The sequence below is a fragment of the Lepisosteus platostomus genome, chromosome 9, assembly GCF_059453375.1.
Source record: "Lepisosteus platostomus isolate fLepPlt1 chromosome 9, fLepPlt1.hap1, whole genome shotgun sequence".
Lineage (NCBI taxonomy): Eukaryota > Metazoa > Chordata > Actinopteri > Semionotiformes > Lepisosteidae > Lepisosteus > Lepisosteus platostomus.
In genome coordinates, this window is record NC_142619.1 from 57,951,925 (window position 1) to 57,968,414 (window position 16,490).

Consider the following 16,490-nt stretch of genomic DNA (forward strand, 5'->3'; position numbering starts at 1 on the left):
TGCGTCATGGTGCTCATATCTCTGCTTAGAAACTACAGAAGTCTGTAACTCGCATGGGGAAAGGAGAGAATTCTTGATAGAGTCCTGCAGATAGCAGAATGTTAGGATGGAAAGAGTAAAAGGTTAGGAATTGCAGCTGCTTTTGTTTTAAAAGACCGTGTGAGGCATTTTCAACCCCTCACTCTCGAAAGCCATTTCCTAGAGTTCCTGGGCCTACCTGGGACAAAGTGTATGGGCGCACGCAGCCGGACCACTGGAATACCTGAGCCCTGAAGCTGCAGACTAATTCAATCACAAATTCAGCTCAAGCACTATAGGACTGTGAATGTCAGGGCCATTTTTTTTATTAACGTTTCTCCTTGGGATTGCAGACCAAATGGACGATTGACAATCTGTCTGTAAATTCCTGCTTAATATCCTTTTGTATCAATCAAAACATACTTGCACAGTAGCTGCCATTTGCTGTGAGAGGAGAGATTTCCCCAAGCCCCTGGTCACTTAGCTAATGCGCTAGTGGTCAGGAACACACAGTACTGAGGACTGCTGGCAGGAGTTTATTTTAAGCTGTTTTAGCTGACCTCTGAAACTGCGCAAATGGCATGGGGTTAGTATTGGGTATGAGCTTTTACACAGTCTGAAGAGCAGCATTTGTTTTTTTTCTGAAGTTTATGAAGTGGGATGGATTTAAAATGAAGAAAAAAACTTTTCCTGCAAACCCTTTCTTGTTTTCCCAACTCAAAAAATGTCTTTAAAGCACGTTGTGAAATCCATAAATAAAATGCGAGTCTGTGGTCCTGTAGCCTGTTTACTGAGTATGTGTGGAACTACGGAAGATGCTTTAGGGCAGCTATAAATCTCGACCCCTTTGAACGCAGAGCTTATTCGTCTCCCAGCTGCCTTAGGTGTGTGCATACTGCATGATTAATTCCCAGCCACAGGAAATGCACATTGACATGTCAGGCCTGAAAACGAAAAACGTGTACGATCGGTTTAATGAAGTGACTCTTTTTGATACATGAGGTATGCTTTGGTCCAACACTTACTTTTTAAAACCTTTTTTTTATTTACTTAATTTTATTTATTTACTAACACCGGAGAGGGGCTTCACTGGCGTGCTAGGAAGAATAGCACTACTGTCTCAAAACTGCTTGGTCCCGGATTTCCATTCCAGTTGAGGACAGCTGTGTGATTGGGGTTCACGTGCACAACAGGGTGACCTTTTTCCCCCAGGAACTCCAGTTTTACCTAGTTTCTATCTAACGACGACCTACTAATACGGAGAATTATTTCTTGTTTGGGGTGTTTATTTCAGTTCAACCAATAGAAACAACCAAAAGAACAAGATGGGTCGGATGACCCGTTTCAGCTGTGGTCTTCAGATTTCAGACTTGTTCTGACAGAAGCTACAGTGCGTCGGATATGGTTTTTTTTTTGCATCTCCTTGTCCCTGTCCATTAGTACAAGTCGCAAAACTCACCACCTTGTCCCTTTCTGACAGGTCTTGCTGGTCAGTAGCAGTCGGCACCCGGACCAGTGGATTGTCCCAGGAGGGGGCATGGAGCCAGAAGAGGAGCCTTGTGGCGCAGCGGTGCGGGAGGTCTACGAGGAGGTGAGAGTCCTTCACAGGCCATCGTGGACCTGGCGCCCACATGTTTGTGATAGATCCGCACACAATTTAATCAAGTTAATAAATGCAAGGAAGATGTACAGTTTCTATCTTTTTGTGCAAGAGGTGCAAAATAAAATATCGGGCTCTGTCACACAAAACCAATGACAAATGCACTAAACCTAGCCTTTGAACTGTCAATCTTACGACTGGAGATTCATGAAATTCATATGGGTGTGTGCTGACCTTCTGAAGCCTTTGCATTACTTGTTGCTGTGGCAGCCGTGCCTCCAGTGTGTTTCTGGACAGAGATATAATTAAAGTGTGTACCAGAACCACTGCAATAGACTAAAATCCATTTCCACTTAAGGTGCCCAGGGTTATATCTTCTAAAGCAGATGATTCATAAACATGTTTTGACACATGCAAGCCTTTTCAAAAATGAATATTATTGTCCACGTGATCCTTAGGCTGTACTAAACCCGGTTCCTGCATTTCAACATCTTCACTTCCTCTTGTTTCCTGAAAACCAGCGTGAAATGACTTGTGATGCTTATACCTTCCAATGTCGAGCAGTTCATAAAACAGACCTGCTGAAATCAAACACAACAGTCAGACACTGAAAATGAAGCTCCTTACAACTCCTGTGCTCCAAAATATATTAACATGACACCAAATAATTAACCTCCTCCTATAACCAAGCTGTTTTGGTTTCATCCAATATCGTGTGTGACACCAATATGTAAGGAATGTTTATATCTGATGGGTCCAGACCTAGACCTACAGTAGGTGACCTAGGTTAAACAGGAAACCTCACGTACACATTGGGCAAACGGACACAGAACTGGATTAAATATTAGCTTTATTGTTTTTGTTGTGGTTTCTGTTTTATTTTTCTCTCTTGCAGTTTTTCACGTTTTGCAAGTAGCTCAAGTAACAAAGAGAACATGATATTATATACTGTTAAATGTGTTATTTCAGATTATTAACATTCCTGTGGACACAGAATGTTCTGAGCACTGTGTACAGGTCATTCAGCAGTTGCCTTCCTGTGAACAAAAGTTTGCATAGGGCTAAATTGAATTTTCTGTGAAAAGTTGGCATTATCAATAGATTTACTTAGTATTTAGAAAAAATACTTTTCAAGAAGGAAAATCTTGCGATTCTTCATATTTTACAGTTTTGTTTCTTAATATGTCAGTGAATTCATAAATGAACAAGTAATAGGTTTATTCCATGCCGAAAAGAGAAGAACGAAAACTCAACATTTCAGCTGTGGAGCCTTCTTCACCAGAAACGTTGAGTTTTCTTTCTTCTCTTTTCAGGATGGAATAAACCTATTACTTGTTCCTTTTCAGCCTTTGCATGCTGATGCAGCTACCCACCTAAACAAGAAAAATATATTTACTACAATGTATATTAGGTTGTTTAAAAATGCAACTTAATTGTTCCATGTACTAGTTCTATGTTCTGCAGATATTAAAGTAATGTTCCTTACAAGGTGGAAAAATCCCAGCCCATTCTATCTGAGCCTGGTTTAAATGAACATATTTCCACCAGGCCATATCACTCCTGTGGTGCCCACAACCAGTTTTGCTCCAGATATAACTTTACCTTGATGTGCCATTTCTTCACACATCCCCGCCATGAGACGTTAGTCCCAAAATGCAGCAGACTGCTCATTGAATTGAGAAGTATTAATAAGAACAGATGATCGTTTTGAGCAGTTTGTATCTAGGTTAACTGCCCAGTTATCTTTTGTACCCTCTTGGATATGAATCATTGCAGCGACATGTCATCTGGATTGTTCTTTTATTTATGGTGAAAGTAGCAAGGTTTTAACTAAAATGTCTTAATTCTTTACCCCTACCAATAAACCTATTACTAAATTCTTAGTTTCCTAAGATTTTTAATGACTGCCTAACAAGGTGCTGACTATGGCAAGACCCATCTATGAGGACTTTTCTTTTGGTCGGTGCTGTGCAAGATGAATGATCACACGATGTGGTGTCTGACTGTTGGGAAAACAGGCTGTGTACATCCTGTTGTGATGCACATGTGATTTACTGAAATGGGGCCTACACTCAGTCACCCCATCACACAGACTTGTAGTGCTGTAATGAGCAGGAGCTTAATTGTCTGTACAAATTGGGCGTGAATTGGATAGGCAGAGCAGCTCCTACGTCCCTGACAGACAAAGCAGTTGTGGAAGTTGTAATTGTCTGTCTGGAGAAAAGGCAGAGCAGTGATTATGGCCTGGCTGGTAGTGAAACTGTCTAGTCTGTGGGAAAGTGAATGAAAATGTAACATATAGTGAAACGTTCCTGCCACAAAGCCCAAACTTCATCCTTTGTTCAAATATGCTAATCTCAGAAGCATTGTCAGCTTTGTTCTGAAGGTTTTTTATCATTGCCCTTAATCTGCTCTTTCCACAACATAAGAACATAAAGCCTGCAAATGAGAGGGGGCCATTCAGCCCTGCTAGCCTGTTTGTTAGTTAGTAGTGTATTAATCCTGGATCTCATCCAGGCATTTCTTTAAAAAGAATGCAGGATATCGGCTTCAACAAGATGTCTGGATAGCTTGTTCCAAACTCCCACAACCCTTTGGGTAAAGAAGTGCTTAATTGTCTAGATGTTAAATGAACTTCCATTTAGGTTCTACTGGTTTGTGTTTCACTGACACGATTGTCTTAGATTGTAGTGTCACGTTTGTGTTATAACTTTTTGTGTGTGAGGGAGTGAGGTCAGATTCAGACACTCAGGTGTCTTTATAGGCAGATTATTTATATGAAATCATTTTTCCCTTTTTGTGAGAATAATGTGATACTATTTGAAAACATTTACAAAATGCAAGTTATGAAAGTTTCTGAAAATTATTGATGATGCATATAGCATTGTTGATGACTGTAGGGATTGCGAGGTCACTCTGTACATATGTAATGCACTGTGAAATCTAAAATATAACGCTACATTGTCCAGCAGTCTTCCAAATATACAAGGACAAGATGATGGAAACAACCAATATTTTAAAAAGAGGTTTCACTGCAGCTCTTTGCATTTGAAAGTTAGATTGTGCACAGAAATTAAAGTTCATTTTAGAGAGTTTTCTACATTGGTTTCAATACTTATGCTACAGTATATATTGTAGATCAAGTCTGTGAATTGTCCCTGTTTATGACTTGAATGAAGCCTTCTCTTGGACAGAAATCAATTTCTTTGTGTGGTTAGCAACGGGCAGTATGGAGGTTATATCCTCAGGAAATGTTCTTTGTTAACTTGCTGGCTAGCTGCTGTGGTCTGTGGTCTGGATATTCTAGTCCATATCCAGACATTTGACATGCCTGGACCATGCTGTGATGACCTTTCACTCAGGTGGCCTGTTGTGTTTTACAAAGTGAAAATTCGGAGAAAAAGTGCAACTTCAGAGTAGATGGTGAGAAATTTTGGCGAGTCAGGAAAAGGAGAATCTGCTGACAGCTGTGAAATATGATTGCTCCTGTATAATTCACTGGGGCTGGTGCATTCTCTGGCTTCATGTTTCTGTCCTGACCTCCCGGTCAGTAGGTATATACCCTGCAAGGGGACCTTGTATTTTTCAGTGTCGTAACTCGCACACAGCTCACGTGACAGAACCCTTCCCCCACTAGCATTTAATTTTAAAGTCAGTCTTTGAATTTTTATATTTCATGTGGAAATGTAAGTAAATCGGCATATTTTAAAAATATTTTTCTCCATCAGGTTGATGAAGGAGCTGTCCACTGACATCTGAAAAACATGAACATCGTATATGAACAAGAGTAAAGGTTATAATATTTGACCTCATCCTAAAGTAACTTCATTTGTTTTCTGTGTGTATAATACAAATGAAAAAAAAAAAAATTTAAGAAATTTTCAAGTTAAACAGTGGGTATGGATTCGACTATTTTTTCCCCACTTATAAAAATGGTAATAGTAATAGTAAAAAATAGTATGTTTTGTGTAGCATTTTTAATCCCCAAACACTTAGAACATAGGAAAGGACCTGCTGAAGTTCAGCCTCCACCTGGGTCAGCAGCTGCATAACACAGAAGATCAGGTGGGATGGTGAGAAAACAATGTACCCATTGAATTTGGTGAACTTTTAGGGAGGTCAGATTGTGCAAACCCAGAGTGGAGTTTAGCCAAGACACCAGGTTTAACACCCGTGCACCTCTGATGACCAATTACACTACAAGGGCATCAGTTAGGCAATTCTGGCCCATAGGAAAGAGCGCCACCAACAGATGTGTTCATCAACCTGGTTCTTCTTAGACGTTTCAGATCCCAGTACTAAACAGGTCCAGCCTTGCTTAGCTTCTGACATATTACCAGATTACACTGTATGTTTGTAACAAAGCTGCCAATTTACTCTCAAGCCATTTAAGCATTAGAATTGATTTAATCAAGTCATTTCGTCTTTGCCTTCTCATTCATGCTATGGCTCTTTCAACTTTCTTTTGTTGAGTGTGGGATTAAATACAAAGAAATTGTAACAATTACAATTCATAATTTGCATCGGGGCATTCTATTCTGTAAAAATAACAATGTGATTTAGGGAGATACTAAAAGTATTTAAAACCAACACATTACTGATGTAATTAGCATGGATAATCTGTAAGAGTGGTGTAGATTCTGGTATTGCCGGTAAACTCTTAAAACATGTCAGTTTGTCTTAATGTAAAAACCTCTCAAAGGCCATTTAGAAATGTTTCAAATTCTTGGAAATGTGCGCACCTAACCTCCACCTGGGTTTCATTTTACACCTCATCTCGTTTTGTTCTTACTACATGCGGTATCCTCTGTGTATCATCTCTCTCTCTCTCGCCACCTGTTTGTTAGATCTTTAAGTGTATTCTATATTTAATTACAGGGTTTAAAAGTTATTTCTCACTGAGTAACGTTTTTTTATTCATACAGAGAATTGCAATTATTTATCGATTTGTGCTCACGCAAAGGCTAGGAGTGGGACTCTTCCAACTCACGTGAGGCTCGGGTTACGCAAAGACTTAAAGACGACACGTAGAATAACAACCTCCGCACATTCAAAGGTCTCAGATGCAAGATCTGCAGATGTGGTGTTGCAATGGGTATTTCTTAAGAGCTGCTTGTTGCAGAGAATTGAAACAATTTAGGAACCTGCGCTGGATGTGGATGGCTTATAAAATGAGAATGTTTTACCTACTGTACACAAGATTGGAGTTTATGTAAAACTGTGAATTGAAGATTCAGTGCAAACTAAAATATCAGTTCTAGAAGATTCCACAGAGCAGAACCTCTAATCAGATGCTTGTAGAAGTTCTTCTTGCACTGTTTCCTAAATTAACAGCTATGGTATTTTCTTGAACCATGATGAGACTGCACTGGTTGTTAATTATGCAGTCTGTTGGCCTTGGAGAATGAGGATAGACCTACAGATGATCCCAAAGGTATTAAAGAAAATAGCCAGGTTTTTCATCTGCCACTTAATTAAATTTGAGAGGTAACAAAACCCCCACTGGGCATGAGGGTTGTCCAATTCAGACACTCCTGCTAGGATAAATGTAAAGGTGATACACAGTTCTGTCCTCCCTCCCAAGTACACAATACATGATTACATGCAGTATCTGGGCACCAGATCCAGGCTGTGCCTTATCCACAAATCACTGGACTGGAGTAGCTGCCTCTCAAACTCTTAAGATCTATAGAAGACAGTTCTGTCAGGGCAAGACTGAGATGTTAAAACACTCAAGCCTGTCACATGCTAATTGAAAAGTCAATCCTGTCTGCAGCTGAGAGAGAGAGGGAGAGAAGGCTGATGTGTTCCAGGGGGATTAATATTGCGCGAGCTACTGGTAGAAATGCCAACTGTGCAAAAAGGAGACAGTATGTCACCTGAGACATGGAACACACTGCATTCATCAGGCAGTTACAATGTATTTCACATCCCTCAGTAGATGGAGGCATTATCTGCACATTTCCCACAGCCTAAAGACGTTAAGCTGTTTAAGGACCTTCGTTGTTTTTCTGAGTTGTTTTTTTTCTTAAGGATGAAAAGAAATTTGAATTAAATTTTGGATTTGCCGACATGCAATAGTATTTCATGTTTAACATCAATAAATATGGTTCAACAAACATCATGTACACAGCAGTGTAAAACAAGGTTGTAACTTAATCCCAGGGATTCTGGTGACACACTAACCCTTTGGAATAGAGGTTGCATTCGTTGTTCAGACATCCAAACCATAATATTTTGTTACACTGCATTCTTCAAGTGCAACTCAGACTTCTAACCGTTTTAGTCTATATCATGAAGGCAAGGAAAAGAGAATTTCTGCTTTTGTGGGTATCAGATTTATTTGGAAATATGCATGTAAACAGTCCTATGGGCAAGAGTTAAGAGTCAAGATGTTGGTCTGGTTTTTAACATCTTCTGCTTGGTACCATTGTTTGTTTGCATGGACTTCATAAACTCAAGACACACAAGGCTGATGGACCTGTCTTTTTTCTTTTCCATGAGGCACTGAAAATCTCAGTTTTGCAGAACAAGATGGCATGAATTAATGAAGGCAGTTTCGGGAGTCAAGTGATGTGGATTATAGATTTTTGTCTCTCAAAGACATTCATCCTATATGTAATGTACCAAAATCACACAAAAGAGACTGGTGAAAAATAGATGAGCACTAGAGGTGCTTTGTAATATACGGTAGGCGAAACGCAACTGAAAACCACCACAAGGTTCTTTTGAGCTGTGAAAGAAACTGCGAGATCTGATACTCTCATCGCTACCAGTGTTTAACTGGTAGCTACAGCAGTGTGTCCTCCCTGCAGGCTGGGCCTACCCCTGACTGGTGTATCTTGTTACTGGTAATCCCTCTGTGTGAATAGAGTAATGCAGGTAGACAGGCACTCCTGCTGGCTAGGGACAGCACTAGGTGTTAATCCTTTTTCCATACTGCACTCCCAAATGAGCAGTGATCACTTACCTGTCAAAACATCATCGGTTTTCACAGTTCAATTTTATTGCACATGATATTGGTAGCGTGTAACTTTCCCTTCACCCTGTGGGGTCTTTTCAGTGTTTGCGTGTAAACAAGAATTTTTACTCGGTAGAAATGCGATGATTCATACCTCTGTTTTTCATTAGAACATAAGTTACAACTGAGTGGAGTATATTTTTGCTCGTCTTTAATTACTTTATTCATGATAATGCATGTTAGGTGTGGAAAAACCTGTTGGTGAAGGTTGTTATTCGATACCTAAGCAAATGCAGCTGACCAAAAATTAAGGTTAATGTTCGTTAAGATTAGTACTATTAATAATATTGCTGCCTGCTGACTTGGATGGGGTCTACTTTTGTCCTGTGTTCATTTCCCAATGCTGGTCATGTGTCAAAAAACCTCAGGATACGTTACGCTGTTCAGGTAGAAGAGAAAGGAGTCTGCATTGAGTCAGGAGACTCGCTGAGAGGCCAGGCAGAGAGAAATTATGGAAATGGCTTTGGAGCATGCAGTTATTGTCAAATAGACTGCGCTACAAATTGGGATAGTTTAGTTTTACACTGATAGTCCCCTTTTAAGTTGTCTTTTTCCAGATGTCCTTTGATATAGCCTGTTTTATGGAGCTGTAGCAATGAGTCAAGGCTCGTACTGCTGTAGGTAAGAAATTGACAGCTTGTTGCAAATGGTTGTAGTCATCACTTTAAAAAGGAAGATCACAGTTTTAAAAATGGATGGCAGGATCTTAACAGTAGACAGGAATATTTTGAGTAGGCAAAGTAATACATTGGAACACAGAACGGCAGGGTTTGCTTCAGGCTCGTATGATACAGTAAGGAAATGAAGACTGCATCATTCTGAACGGTGTTTAGTCTTGCTGAAATATGTCAGCTATTTGTGGAAGGTAACAGCTGCAATGAAAATAGTTGTGTAAACTGATGAACAACAGGAGCTTCTCTTCCAAACCCACAGAAATGTAAAGTAAGAGTGGGTGTTTTTCTTCTGAAATAAAAACATAGCCTTACCTAATTATATGAAATATAAAACCATGTAATCCCTCTGTGTAAACATAGCTTCCCACTCTAAAGACTGGCAGAGTAATGTAAACACTTTTGTTTCCTTGCCTAAAATACTTGGAGAGACTCTGTTGGTGGAAATAGCATCATGGAGGCTCAATAACTTACAGAAACTAAAATATTTAATAGCTTTAACAGCTTGAGGGAGGTAGGAGGTTATTTGTATTCTCATTCTTTACATTTTAAAGTGGAACTGCTGTGCTATTTTTATATTCTGGGGTTAGAAAGAATCAGCAATTGATGAGTGCATTTCAAACCACAATGAAATGTGCACCGTAACATGTTAAATCTCCAATTTGCATCACAAAATAGATGAAATTTCCAAGTATGCACAGTGCCATGTTCTGCAATTCAGAACGAGGCAACAAAACTTCCTGTGACGTGAAGCAGCCCTTTTGCATTGTAAACAAGCAGGCTTATGAATACATCTCTTTAATTCAATAGAAATATTGCCTTCAACTTCAAGACTCTGTGTGCTCGTATATCTCATTGCATTAGTTATTGCAGTGACTAGAGAGCAGGAAGGGCCGCATCACTTCCCAATTCGTGGGATCTTGCACTTGGCAAGACCAGGGGTTTTCTGCAACACAGCGACTATCCAGTACTTTTGCAACGTTCACGATTTTTTGCTTAATTTGGAATTTGTCAAATTTTTCTATAGTGTCAATGGGTTTATTTTGTAACCAACCTTTAGTAACCAGTCTGAGAAATTGGGACTGCAGTTCCCCTTGAATTGCACTCAATGCTTGAATATGTGTTCTGTCTGTGGAGTCATACATGGGCCAGTCAGAGAGGAATTTACTGCACAATGACGGAGTTTCCAACTCATGAAGCTGGACCTCTAGACATGCAGAATTGAGGTTCTTTCTATTCATTTTTCTGCTCTTGTGATGAGTTTTGGGGGAATGTTAGCTTTAGGCAACTTTAGCGGCATTTTCCAAAATGCTCAGTAGTAAAACAAGATGGAAGGAGTCCTGGAACTTGCACTTCAAAAGCCTTTACTAGTTTTATATAATATTTGTTATTGATGTCTGGGATAGGAGCTAAAATACTAGTCATCTACTGTGTGAAAAACATGCTTCCAGAATACTGTTTCTTCATTAACCTTATAATAGTACCACAGAAGGAATCTTATAAGGTCCACACAGTTTTACTGATCCTAATCTTTGAGCTCCATTTCATTTTACTGTTATATTCTTGTCCACCCTACCACATTTCATAATGAGGAAAGTCTAAGTAAAGCTCTTGGCAAAAATGACTGAGATTGTATTTGTTTTTTATCCAGCATTAAAGCTTGAAAGAACTACAGTGCCATCAAAGTCCTCTTTTGGACCAGTTTCCATGGATACTTGGTTTTCTGTCTCAATATTTTGGCTCTTGGTTCGTTTATTCATACTGAACACACAGAAAATGTTATAGTGAAAGTGTTGCCAAAAACTGAGCTGCTATCATGCTGTGAAGGAGCTGGACACAATGATTCTCTGGTGGTAGAGGAATGGAGAAGGTTGGTTCAAAATGAGTCTACATTACATACATACCTTACAGAATGGGCTCAGTAAGGGGCCACCAGTTATTGACTGACTAAACCCTGATGTGTCTAGTGAGTGCCAGGTGCCATTGGGACATTTTTGAAGTCTTTGATCAGCCACTTCTTTGCAGACTATTTCCTATTTCGTGTGGATCAGCGGTATTTTTTAATTGGACTCTTTTTGTGTTTGTGGAAGAGGAATGGGGTTAAAGTTTAAGAGAATGTTATAAACGGGGAGATTTCTCGCCCCCATTGAGTGTCTTCCTTACAATGTGATACACGTCTACTGTTGACTTCTGTTCTGGTGACCACATCAAGCTTTGGACAGTGGATTTCAGAGCAAATTGACTGAACTGAAACTGACTGTTCTGTATGTCTTTTTGTGTTCTGCAGGCCGGTGTGAAAGGCAAGTTGGGAAGACTCCTGGGAGTGTTTGAGGTGAATATCTAGTCTTTTCCCTTCCACATCTTAGTAGATGTATCTTACAGCCATACTATTTTAACACTGTTTGTGGGTTTCAAGTCCAGTAAATATATATTTACATCTTGTATTTCAAGCAGAATCAAGACAGGAAGCATAGAACATATGTATATGTTCTCACAGTGACGGAGACATTAGAAGATTGGGAGGATTCAGTCAATATTGGTAAGTTATTGCATTTACCTAAAATACTACAATACTACTCATTTATTAGATTGATGCTTTAATCCATAGTGTCTTACATTTGCACCCATTCCAACAGCTGAGCATTGCACTTCATATGAATTGTTCCAGCATCTCGCTCAAGAGTACAACAGCAGTGCCTCACCTGATTTGTGATTTGTGTGCACAGCCTGCCAGTTATAAGCACAGAGCCCTGCCCACTGCTCCTCACGGCTGCCCCAGCCACTCTTATATTACTTTTATATTATAATAGTAACAGGCTCTGCTTCACCTTTTCCTAAGGCTTCCTTTGTGTGTCCTCAGCTCAGTGATCTTTAGGTGTTGGACTAGTGCCCATTACTCACTTGGAGTATGAACTTCTGACCTTTACGGAGTTGTGATTTTTAATCTCACGGTGCATCAACGCACTAAGCTGACCCTCCAGAAATACGCCTCCCATTGCAACCTCATTGTGACCCATTGTGTTTCATACCCAGTGTTGCTCAGCTGCTTTAATTAAAGCTCCCTTCTGCTCAGCTGGGAGTCCTTCAAGGATTTTGGAAGTGACTTATAAAACACGTGGAATTCCCCCACACACACCTCGCACCACAACCAGAGTCCTTGAGTCTTTTCAAAGCTTCAGCTTGATTTCTCCGTGACAGTGCACGTTCTTAAGATTAATAGCGTTTAAGAATCAAGACGTGTTTGAATGTGAAATGCCATTTAAAGAGGCATAAAGAGCAGGATATCGTAAGTGTGAAAGAAGCTTTTTATGCAAATGACATCTTTGTTCTGCCCCGTCTTTAGCTCAAAATATATAGTCTTGCTGACCTCCGAGGAAGCCCATGAATCTTTCACATGTAAACAATGAAGATGGCTAGATGTTGCCCCCCCCAAAAAAAGCCACACTTTAAAATGCAGAGAGAGGCGTGCACCAGCCGAATACTGAATCAACATATCCCTTTGAAACTGTATACAACGGCTTTGAATACATCTCTGCCAAGTATATAAAAACAAAATCTCTGGAAGGCTGCAGTTATTTCCCCAGACAATCTGCTTCAGAATGCAGTTAATATTATTTTCTAATGGGTCGATAGGATTTTGAGACCAATTGTAAATGGGGAAACAGTAAAATTCTGTCTCTTCAAGAGCCTCCACTAGGTGCCTTTATATCTGGCTGATCTGGTCTTATAGCCATTATGTTTGTCAGCATCTCCTCTATGGCAACTGGGACATTTGCAGGAAAGATCATTTGCATGTTCTCTGTTCATAATGACTTGTGTGCCACAATGTGGAGACACGCTTGGGTATAAAAGTAAAAGGGAATTTAAGTGTTAGTAATCATCAACATGGGTCAAATAGCCTTCTCTGTTATGTAACACTCAGTTTTATTGGGGTTTTTTACTATTAGTTTGAATAAGGAACACATTTTACTTTATTTACATTGTAAGGTCTTGTTTTGCTTTTGGGATCATTTTTCTCTGGGTTAAAATACACTTTTAATGATATCAGTCCCATCATTGTGGACACCACCTATGTGATTTAGATTATTGGTTGTCATCAGCATGGCACGGTGAAGTGGTTAGCATTGCCGCCTCACAGAACTGGGGCCCCGGGTTCAATTCTGGACCTGGGGTGCTATCTTTTAATTCATTGTATTTCCCTGCATGTTCACATGAGTTTCCTTTGGGTGCTCTGCTCCCCCCCCCCCCCCCAGTCCAAAAACATACTGGTAGATAAACTAGTTTTTGGAAAGAGTGGCCCTGGTGTGAGTGTGTGAGTGTGTGAGTGTGTGAGTGTGTGAGTGTGTGAGTGTGTGAGTGTGTGAGTGTGTGAGTGTGTGAGTGTGTGAGTGTGTGAGTGTCTGCCCTGAGATGGACAGGATAGACTCCAGCTCCCCTGTGACCCTGAATTGGAAGAAGCAGTTAGGAAATGGATGGTTGGATTGTCATATCAGTCATGCTCATATTAATTATTAGGATTACCTTAATCTGGGAAACTGAAAACTGTTTCTGGTTAAAATCTAGCACACCAGTGGGGGAACCAGCTGGTTCAGTTTAGCTAAGCAGATTCTCATGTCTTTAGAATGTCAAAGCCCTAAAAAGAACATTTCATGAACATCTGTGCAAAGGGTATAGCTGTAGGTTTTAGTAGCAGAAAAGGAGTTTCTCCGTTTAGCCCACATTTTAACATTAATAGAGCTTTTAATGCTGTTTGGCATTTACCATCAAGTAATACCAAAAACAGAATACTGTTTTTAGATGTTTTGGTCAGGAACAGATGAGTGGAAATTTAAAAAGACCATTATATGGTTCCAGAACTTGGTAAACTGGTAAGGTGAAGAGTGTGTTATTAATTTAGGGGTTTCAATGGTTAAAGAAAGCAAAAACCTCATGCTTGCAGTTAAATTAAGGCCCTTGGATAAGGTTTAAGGTGAAGTGCGCCTCACTGAAAAGGAATTTATTGTAGGAGCGTTAAACTTCAGACTTGTCTTTATAATGCCCATAAAAATCCTCATAAAAAAAGGATGTGGAGATATGAGCACATCAGCTAAAACAATGCAGTGCAAAGGATATGGGAGCTTCACATCTGTAACAGCTGGAATTTACCTGGGGGGGGCAAGATTCTCTCCGAGGCTGTGGGGAAAAAAACTGCTATTGTGTTTTAAGACTCTATAGATGGCCATTACAGTTCCTAGGTACTGTAATGGTACCTTTAGGATTTGCTTAGGCAGTTTTGATTACAGATCAGAATAATTTTGCATACAGTAACTATCTGCCCCAAGTTGACAATACTCAATTTTCAAACCCTGTGTACTGTTAATGAGTGTAAAAACAAACTAGTTTCCTTATAACTATTCATCTCCAGGTAGGCCATGACTTGGGGTTTGGCAACCCTATACTCATTTTCAGGAAATGCCAAGACAACAGCTATGCTTTTTACAATGTAGGATGTTTTTAAACCCCTCGATCAAGCAGGAACCTTGAAACAGGTACTCTGCTGCGTGTGTTGTGTCTGGGCGATCCTATTTCATTGTAGTTGTTTTTCACATTTCTTACGGCGTGCCTGCCGAAAAGAAATCGCTTTTGCTGGCCAGTGCGACGTCAAACTGGCTGAGCTGGTGCCGTGCCGCAGGCGATCAGATTCAGCAAATGCATGCATGATGAAAATGGTGTGGGGGGGGGGAAAGTCACAGAGGAAAGATGGATCGTTTTTAACAGAACCACAAAGTCAGCACACAGCTTAAGTGCACCTAAGCCCCAGCCAGTGAAGCTGAGTGTGACAGAGATAGTGCAGCGCCTGTGTCCTTCATACACTTGTGGAGGAAAGATCCCATGTGTTCATCCAGGCAGGACTACACAATAGCTTGCCATGTTGCTTTCTTAAATGATTTACACAGGGCTAATTCAGTCAAGTGCTCTGAGGGGGTGGTATTCCTGTATTTTTCCATGATGTTCAAGATAAGATTGCTAATGTTTTTAAATATTGTGGGCTCTGAGACAGCAGCCTCTGGTTTTCTGACTTTGTCTAGTCTGAAGACCGCTCATTCTGTAGAAAGGTGGGTCAAGATTCCACTTTCCTATTTTCTGTAAATGAAACGGTCATTTTTCAGTGCGGATTCACCTGAAATCACCGGGTTTAAAAGCAGCAAGCACAAAGACATGGTTTGGCATCACAGAGGTCATAGTCCAGCAGTTGTAAAATGGGGACTACCACGGAGATAAAAGGTAAATTACATGGCAGCTCAGGGTTAAGGTACATTTGAAAATTAAGTTTTCATGATGCTTTTTTGCTTTATTGCGAATTGTCCTTTCTGTTAAAGAAATGAAGATCGGACCCATTCAAAGAAAACAAGCAGAAACAGATTTAGTAGTTCATCCTGAAGGCTTATACATTTTCTTTTTTTTTTAATTTAAAGTTTTAATTTAATGTTTTTCTTCGCAGCTTCCTAACGAGATAGTTGCCACTCCAGGTGTCATGTTACAGTGTCCCAGGAGATTTTGCTGAAGCCATACCCAGAAAGCTGTATTAAGCAAGAGATTGGATTCACTTCTGTATTTAAGTGGACTTGATGTCCGTTCCTTGCCGCATCATTCCATGGACAAGGTGTCACAAATAACTGACATCATTCAAGCTTGTGAAGCTGCCAAATGACATGGGATCATAGTAGCGCTTTTCATATCTGCTCATTACATGTGGCAAAACATTTACTTTTCACCTGCGTGATCAAATGCTGAAAAGTCAACTGCTTTCAAAACATGGGCTGTATTACAGCATGCATTGCATCACTTGCTTAGTAATTCTTAACGCTGTGCTAGTATTATTGAAACATCAAGTGAATTTGAAATGTACCACCCCAAAAATGGATCTTGATTAAGTATCAATTCTTCTTATTAAAATTAAGAAATAACATTAAGTATGTATTGTGTTATTCATGTAATTTGTTAATTTTTCATTTTAGTGTGTTCTTGCATCTAATTAATTGACTTTTTAATTCCTTTTGAGCTGTTCACAAACAAGTGAATTGTAATTCAAAACTAGCACTATTTGTAGATGCTCCCAAAAAAGGGCCAGTGATTCTACATGTTGGCGTCAGCAGTCCTGGGGCAACTGACTACCCAGCAGCACGCTTTCTGTATCAAA

General features: G+C 39.9%; 1 protein-coding gene across 2 annotated transcripts in view; it reads left to right on the plus strand.

The window, feature by feature from the left end:
• Positions 1–16,490, plus strand: part of LOC148655320 (diphosphoinositol polyphosphate phosphohydrolase NUDT4B) — a 46,334-nt gene that overhangs the window by 25,416 nt on the left and 4,428 nt on the right. The window contains exons 2-4 of one of the 2 annotated variants that reach the window (XM_088645832.1): positions 1,499–1,609; positions 11,598–11,642; positions 11,762–11,849. In XM_088645832.1, coding sequence (XP_088501958.1) covers positions 1,499–1,609; positions 11,598–11,642; positions 11,762–11,849 — 244 coding nt within the window. The remainder of the gene's footprint in view (positions 1–1,498; positions 1,610–11,597; positions 11,643–11,761; positions 11,850–16,490) is intronic. The other variant, XM_088645833.1, reaches the window with a different exon arrangement.